We start from the raw sequence: 7835 nt of genomic DNA, 5'->3' as shown, positions 1-7835 counted from the left end.
TTTTTTTTTTTTTTTTTTGAGACAGAGCCTCAAGCTATCCGCCTGGGTAGAGTGCCGTGGCTTCACAGCTCACAGCAACCTTCAGCTCCCGGGCTCAAGCGAGTCTCCTGCCCCAGCCTCCCAAGTAGCTGGGACCACAGGCACCCACCACAACACCCGAATATTTTTTGGCTGTAGCTGTCATTGTTGTTTTGGCAGGCCCGGGCTGGATTCGAACCCACAACCTTAGGTGTATGTGGCTGGCGCCTTAGGCACTTGAGCCATAGGTGCCGAGCCCCAAGGTATGTTCTTGTTTGGTTTATCAAAGATTAGGTGGCTGTAAGATGTTAGTTTCATTTCTTGGTTTTCTATTCAAGTCCAAATGTCTATGTCTCTACTTTTGTGCCAGTACCATGCTGTCTTAACCACTATGGCTTTGTAGTACAGTCTAAAATCTGGTATGGTGATGCCCCCGGCTTTGTTTTTATTACTAAGAACTGCCTTCGCTATATGGGTTTTTTTCTGGTTCCATACAAAATGCAGAATCATTTTTTCCAAATCTTTTAAATACAATGTTGGTATTTTAATAGGGATGGCATTGAATAGGTAGATTGCTTTGGGAAGTACAGACTTTTTTTTTTTTTTTCAGTTTTTGGCCGGGGCTGGGTTTGAACCCACCACCTCCAACATTTGGGCCAGCACCCTACTCCTTTGAGCCACAGGCACCGCCCAGAAATATAGACAATTTAACAATGTTGAGTCTCTGCTATTTTCTTTCTTAGGATTTCATAATTTTCTTTATAGAGGTCCTTTACTTCCTTTGTTAAGTATATTCCTAGGTATTTCATTTTCTTTGAAAATGAAGCCTCTCATCTTGGCTGTTATTGGCGTATACAAAGGCAACTGATTTGTGGCATTGATTTTATATCCTGAGACATTGCTGTATTTTTTGATGACTTCCAGGAGTCTTGTGGTTGAGTCCTTGGGGTTCTCTAAGTACACGATCATATCATCAGCAAAGAGGGAGAGTTTGACCTCCTCTGCTCCCATTTGGATGCCCTTTATTTACTTGTCTTGCCTAATTGTATTGGCTAGAACTTCCAGCACTATGTTGAATAGTAATGGTGACAGAGGACAACCTTGTCTGGTTCCAGTTTGGAAAGGAAAAGCTTTCAGTTTTACTCCATTCAGTAAAATATTAGCTGTGGGTTTGTCATAGATAGCTTCAATCAGTTTCAGAAACGTGCCATGTATGCCTGTACTCTTCAGTGTTCTAATTAGAAAAGGATGCTGGATTTTATCAAATACTTTTTCTGCATCTATTGAGAGGATCATATGTTCTTTGTTTCTGCTTCTCTTAGTACAGTGGATAACGTTTATGGACTTGTGTATATTAAACCAGCATTGCATCCCTGGGATGAAGCCTACCTGATAATGATGTATGACTTTTTTGATGATAAGCTGTAATCTATTGGCTAGGATTTTGTTGAGAATTTTTGCATTTATATTCATTAGTGAAATTGGTCTGAAATTCTCCTTTTTAGTTGGGCCTTTTCCTAGTTTTGGTATCAGGGTAATGTTTGCTTCATAGAACGTGTTGGGAAGATTCCTTCCTCCTCAAGTTTTTGAAATAATTTCAGCAATACGGGAATAAGCTTTTCCTTGAAGGTTTGATAGTATTGTGGTGTGAAGCCATCTGGACCAGGAAATTTTTTTGTTGGAAGATTTTTTATTGTTTCTTTGATCTCAGTGCTTGAAATTGGTCTGTTCAGGAGCTCTATTTCTTCCTGGCTAAGTCTAGGGAGAGGGTGTGATTCCAAACATTGATCCATTTCCTTCACATTGTCAAATTTCTGGGCATAGAGTTTCTGGAAGTATTCAGAGATGATCTCTTGTATCTCTGTGGCATCAGTTGTTATTTCCCTTTTAGCATTTCTGATTGAGGTTACTAGAGATTTTACTTTTCTATTTCTAGTTAGTCTGGCCAAAGGTTTATCTATTTAATTTATTTTTTCAAAAAATCAACTCCTGTTTCATTAATTTTCTGGATGATTCTTTTGTTTTCAATTTCATTGATCTCTGATTTAATTTTGTATATTTCTTTTCTTCTGCTGGGATTAGACTTAGATTGTTCTTCTTTTTCCAATTCCATAAGCTGGCTTATGAGTTTGTTGATGTACCCTCTTTCTCTCTTTCTAAGAACTGCCTAGAATGTAGGCATCTAAAGCCTAACAGCCAAGATGAGAGGCTAACTAAGGACACAACTCCCTTCGTGATAGCTTCAAAGAAAATGAAATACCTAGGAATATACTTAACAAAGGAAGTAAAGGACCTCTATAAAGAAAATTATGAAATCCTAAGAAAGGAAATAGCAGAGACTCAACATTGTTAAAATGTCTATACTACCGGGCAGTGCCTGTGGCTCAAAGGAGTAGGGTGCTGGCCCAAATGTTGGAGGTGGTGGGTTCAAACCCAGCCCCGGCCAAAAACTGAAAAAAAAAAAAAAGTCTGTACTTCCCAAAGCAATCTACCTATTCAATGCCATCCCTGTTAAAATACCAACATTGTATTTAAAAGATTTGGAAAAAATGATTCTGCATTTTGTATGGAACCAGAAAAAAAGCCATATAGCAAAGGCAGTTCTTAGAAAGAGAAAAATGCCTAGAATGTAAGCATCTAAAGCAATAAATTTTCCTCTCAGAACTGCTTTTGCAGTATCCTACAGGTTTTGGTAGCTTGCATCTTCATTGTTGTTATGCTCAAGGAAGTTAATAATTTCCTCTTTTATTTCTTCCTACACCCAACTGTCATTCAATAGAAGGTTGTTTAATTTCCATGCCTTTGTGTGGAGTTGAACGTTTTTGTTGGAGTTGAGTTCCGCCCTTGTGGTCTGAGAAGATACAAGGTAAAATTTTAATTCTTTTGATTCTGTTGAGGTTTGTTTTGTGTCCTAGGATATGATCAATTTTGGAGAATGTTCCATGGGGCGATGAGAAGAATGGGATGGAGTGTTCTATATGCATCTATCAAGCACAGTTGTTGTAGGGTCTCATTTAAGTCCCTTATATCTTTGTTTAATTTCTGTTTAGAGGATCTGTCCAGCTTTGTAAGAGGAGTATTAAAGTCCCCTGTTATTATGATATTATAGGAAATCATACTGAGTAATGTCTGTTTCCAGAATCTGGGAGCATTTAAGTTGGGTGCATAAATATTTAGAATTGAAACATCTTCTTGTTGTATTTTTCCCTTGACCAATATAATGTGACCATCTTTGTCTTTTGTGACTTGAGTTCCTTTAAATCCACATGTATCTGAAAATAAGATTGCAACTCCTCTTTTCTTCTGAATTCCATTTGCCTGAAAAATTGTCTTCCAACCCTTAACTCAGAAGTTTTTTGTTTTTTTGTTTTTTTGGGTTTTTTTGAGACAGAGTCTCACTTTATTGCCCCTGATAGAGTGCCGTAGCATCACAGCTCATAGCAATCTCCAACTCCTTGGTTTAGGCAATTCTCTTGCCTCAGCCTCCCAAGTAGCTGGGACTACAGGCGCCGGCCACAATGACTGGCTATTTTTTTGTTGCAGTTATGCTGGGCCAGGTTTGAACCCACCACCTGGCTGGGGCTGGGTTTGAACCCGCCACCCTCAGTATATGGGGCCGGCACCCTACTCTCACTGAGCCCGGCACCCTACTCACTGAGCCATAGGCACCCACCTTAACTGAGAGTTTTAATTCATCTTTTGAAGCTAGGCGTGTTTCCTAAAGACAGCAAATGGATGGTTTGTGTTTTTTAATCCAATCAGCCAATAGATGCCTCTTCAGGGGGGAATTCAAGCCATTAACGTTTATTGAGATAATTGATATGTGTGGTAGTGTTCTATTCATCTTATTTTGTGAGAGTCCATTGCTTAGTTTTATCTTTTGCATCAGTGCAGAAGTTAGGTTCTGTCTTTTAATTTCTGAATTCTTACTTTGCTGTTGATCCATTATGAAGGTCAGTGTGTAGAACAGGTTGAAGTATTTCCTGTAGAGCTGGCCTTGTTGTGGCGAATTTCCTCAGTGTAAATGATTTGATTTCTCCATCAATTTTAAGGCTTAGCTTAGCAGGATGTAGAATTCTGGGCTGGAAATTGTTCTGTTTAAGTAAATTAAAGGTAGATGAATGTTGTCTTCTTGCTTGGAAAGTTTCATTAGAGAAGTCGGCAGTCACCCTGATGGATTTGCCCCTATAGGTCAACTGGCACTTACTCCTGGCAGCTTTCAGGATCTTTTCTTTTGTCTTGACTTTGGACAGGTTCATCACAAAGTATCTTGGAGAAGCTCTATTTGAGTTGAGGTGACCTGGCTTCCAATATCCCTCTGAAAGGAGTGTGTCAGAACCTTTGGTGATATTTGGGAAATTTTCATTTATAATATTCTCTAGTATGGCTTCCATTCCCCTGGGGCATTCTTCTTCCCCTTCTGGGATACCTGTAACTCGTATGTCTGAACACTTCATATAGTCCCATAATTCTGTCAGTGAACATTCGGCTTTCTCTCTATTCTTTTCTGCCTCTTTAACTATCTGAGTCCTTTCAAGAGCTTTGTCCTCTATCTCTGGGATTCTTTCTTCTGCATGGTCTAATCTGTTGTTGATACTTTCTATTGCATCTTTAAGTTCCCAAATTGACTGCTTCAGTTCCTTCAGCTCTGCTATATCCTTTCTATATTCTTCATATCGTTCATCTCTTATTTGATTCTGTTTTTGGATTTCCTTTTGGTTATATTCTACTTTATCAGAAGTTTCCTTCATTATTTTCATCATTTCCTCCATTGTTTTCATCATCTGCATTCTAAATTCCCTTTCTGTCATTTCTAACTTTTTTTTTTTTTTTTGCAGTTTTTGGCTGGGACTGGGTTTGAACCCACCATCTCCAGCATATGGGGCCAGTGCCCTACTCCTTTGAGCTATAGGCACTGCCCTTCTAACATTTCTTTTTTTTTTTTTTTTTGAGACAGAGCCTCAAGCTCTCCCCCTGGGTAGCGTGCCGTGGCATTACAGCTCACAGCAACCTCCAACTCCTGGGCTCAAGCGAGTCTCCTGCCTCCGCCTCCCAAGTAGCTGGGACCACAGGCGCCTGCCACAACGCCCAGCTATTTTTTGGTTGCAGCCGTCATTGTTGTTTGGCGGGTCCGGGCTGGGGATTCGAACCCGCCACCTTAGGTGTACGTGGCTGGCGCCTTAGCCGGTTGAGCTATAGGCGCCGAGCCCAACATTTCTTTATAGGTGGAATCCTCTGCAGTAGCTACCTCATGGTCCCTTGGTGGGGGGTTGCTCTGGACTGGTTTCATGTTGCCAGGAGTTTTCTGCTGATTCTTCCTCACCAGTGTTTTCTTTTATCTGCTTCCTTGCCTTAATTTCCCTTTCACTTCCTCTTGCTCTTAAAGTTACCATGCCTCTGGACTGGGTTTTGATGAGTCCTTTTGGTATAGGAACAGAAGAATGAAAAGATTAAAGAGCAAGAAGGGAAAAAAGAACGAAGAAAAGCAAAGAGAGAAAGGAGAGGGGTGAGTAAAAGGGACTATTGACAAAAAGAAGAGAGGCACAGAAAGAGGGAGACAGGAGCAATATAGGTGTACAGCAGGGCACTTTGACCCAACCTTAAAGACCCCCAACCTCTGGGGGTGCCAGTTTGGGTGGTTCCCTTGAGGTCAGCAACTCTTTTCTAGCCTTTTTGTACACAGTACCCCACCTCCACCAAGTAGAAAGGAAAGACAAAAATGCTATAAATCAAACCAAAACAAGCAAACAGAAAACTTTACAGGATAAACTTGGGGGAAAAAAACAAATAATAGGGGTAGAAACACTAGCAAAAATGAAGTTCTAATTGTTAAAAAGGCAACAATGGAAAATTATATTTAAACTAGAACAATAAAAAAAAGGAAAAAAAAGAAGCAAAAAATCTATAAGGAAAATGTTGAAATTATAAAACAAAAACAAGAAAAAAAAAAACCCAAAACAAAGCAGTATAAATATCTTTTATTTATAAAAACAGGTGATCTTCTGGGGTATGAGATGTTAATCACAACACTGATAAAGGTTGTACGAGATGGAGACTGGAGGCCCCTGCTGATTTCTCAAACCCCGAAGGGTGGAGAGCCTAAATCTCCTCAGCCCAATTAAAAGGCACTTTAAACTGCTAACCTTGGCCAAGCAGAAGCTTTCCCAGGAAAGCACTTGTCACTGGGATCACTCCTGAAGTGGCTGTCCACTTACCCAGTGTGCCAAAACCAGTCTCACTCTATGCTCCTGAGGGCCAAGGCTGTAAGGCATCTCAGTCCCCCCACACACACACCTTAGGCTGCTCAGTCACTAGATTACTCAATCCCACCTGATCCTTGCTCTGCGACCCTGAGGGTGGAGATTGCAAGGGCAGTTCTCCCACAATGGCTACATGCAGCCCACAGCCAGACATTATTAGCTCCATCTGGCTCAGCGGCTTAGTCTGGGGCCCTAGACAATGCTTAACATCCTCCACACTCTTACCCAAGTTCTCCCAAGGTAGTTCAACTGAGTGCCAAGTCCAAAAGAAACCAAAACAGCTCACAGGTAAGGTCTTTCTAGTTTGCAATCTCCCTGCTGCTGTACTTACAGCTGCCAGTGGGATTAGACCGAACAAACACACACAAACATTTGGCAGTTCTCCACCGCTTTTGTCCTCTTCATGTGGTCGAGAAGTCTCCTGCTGACTCCCTGTGTCCCAAAAGGGATGTTTCTGGGCAGATCCCACCAGCCAGAGGTGCCTAGAGTCTTCTCTCCCCAGACTCACCACGCCCAGTTGCCAAACCAAAGATTTTGATCAATCTAATTCTGTGCATAGAAGAAAAACTTACAAGGTCTGACAACTAAGTTCACAAACTTGCCTCCATGTGCTTATATGTTGGCAGCACTATATAAACAAATCAGTAAAGTTTCATAATCTTGGTATATCAGCTTCTCATAGCTCTGTTCATGTCAATTTACGGCAGTGTCTTGTTGAGTGGCATTCAGTTATTACTGCATGTTTTTGCATGTCATCTCCAGAATGTCAGAACTTGAATTAGAGCAACAAACACTAAATTTCTTCTTAAACTTGGGAACAGTAGAAGTGAAATCAGTGACATGTTATTCCAGGTTTATGGGGATAATGCCATGAAGAAAACTTCAGTGTACAAATGGATTAAATGTTTTTCTGAGGGGAGAGACAGTGTCACAGATGAAGAAGTGTCAGGGTGTCCAGCAACAAGCAGAATTGACTAAAACAATGCAAAAATTCATCAGGTTATGTGTCAGAATTGTTGGTTGACTGAAAAGCATAGCAGACCAAGTAAACATAGATAGAGAACTAGGAAAATTTTAAATGAAAATCTTGGTATGAGAAAGGTGTGGCTCTTGCCTCACGACAATGCATCAGCTTGCACGGCATTGCCTGGGAGGGAGTTTATAGCCAGTAAACAAATAACTGTAGTGGAACATCCTCCTACTCACTTGATCTGGCCCTCAATGACTTTTTTTCTTTACCTAAAGATAAGGGAAATACTGAAAAGAAAGATATTTTTGTGACATTCAGGACATCAAGTTTAATATGACAAAAGATCTGATGGCCATTCAAGAAAAAGAGTTCCAAAATTGCTCTGAAGGAGGGACTAGGCACTGGCATCAGTGTATAGCTTCCCAAGGGGAGTACTTCAAAGGTAACCATAATGATATTCATCAATGAGGTATGTAGCACTTTTTCTAGGATGATTTTTTTTATTTGAGACAGAGCCTCAAGCTATCCCCCTGGGTAGAGTGCCATGGCATCACAGCTCACAGCAACCTCCAACTCCTGGGCTCAAG

At 40.7% G+C, this 7835-nt stretch overlaps 1 protein-coding gene across 1 annotated transcript in view; it reads left to right on the top strand.

Moving 5' to 3' along the window:
• Positions 1-7699: 7699 nt before the first annotated feature.
• The window catches only part of PURB (purine rich element binding protein B), a 27727-nt gene continuing 27591 nt past the window's right edge, over positions 7700-7835 (top strand). The window contains exon 1 of the mRNA XM_012809962.2: positions 7700-7717. Coding sequence (XP_012665416.1) covers positions 7700-7717 — 18 coding nt within the window. The remainder of the gene's footprint in view (positions 7718-7835) is intronic.

This window comes from Otolemur garnettii, unplaced genomic scaffold, assembly GCF_000181295.1.
Source record: "Otolemur garnettii isolate 467f Iridium unplaced genomic scaffold, OtoGar3 scaffold00119, whole genome shotgun sequence".
NCBI classification, from domain to species: domain Eukaryota; kingdom Metazoa; phylum Chordata; class Mammalia; order Primates; family Galagidae; genus Otolemur; species Otolemur garnettii.
Note: the sequence above shows the minus strand (reverse complement) of the source record. Positions and strands in the feature narration are given on the sequence as shown.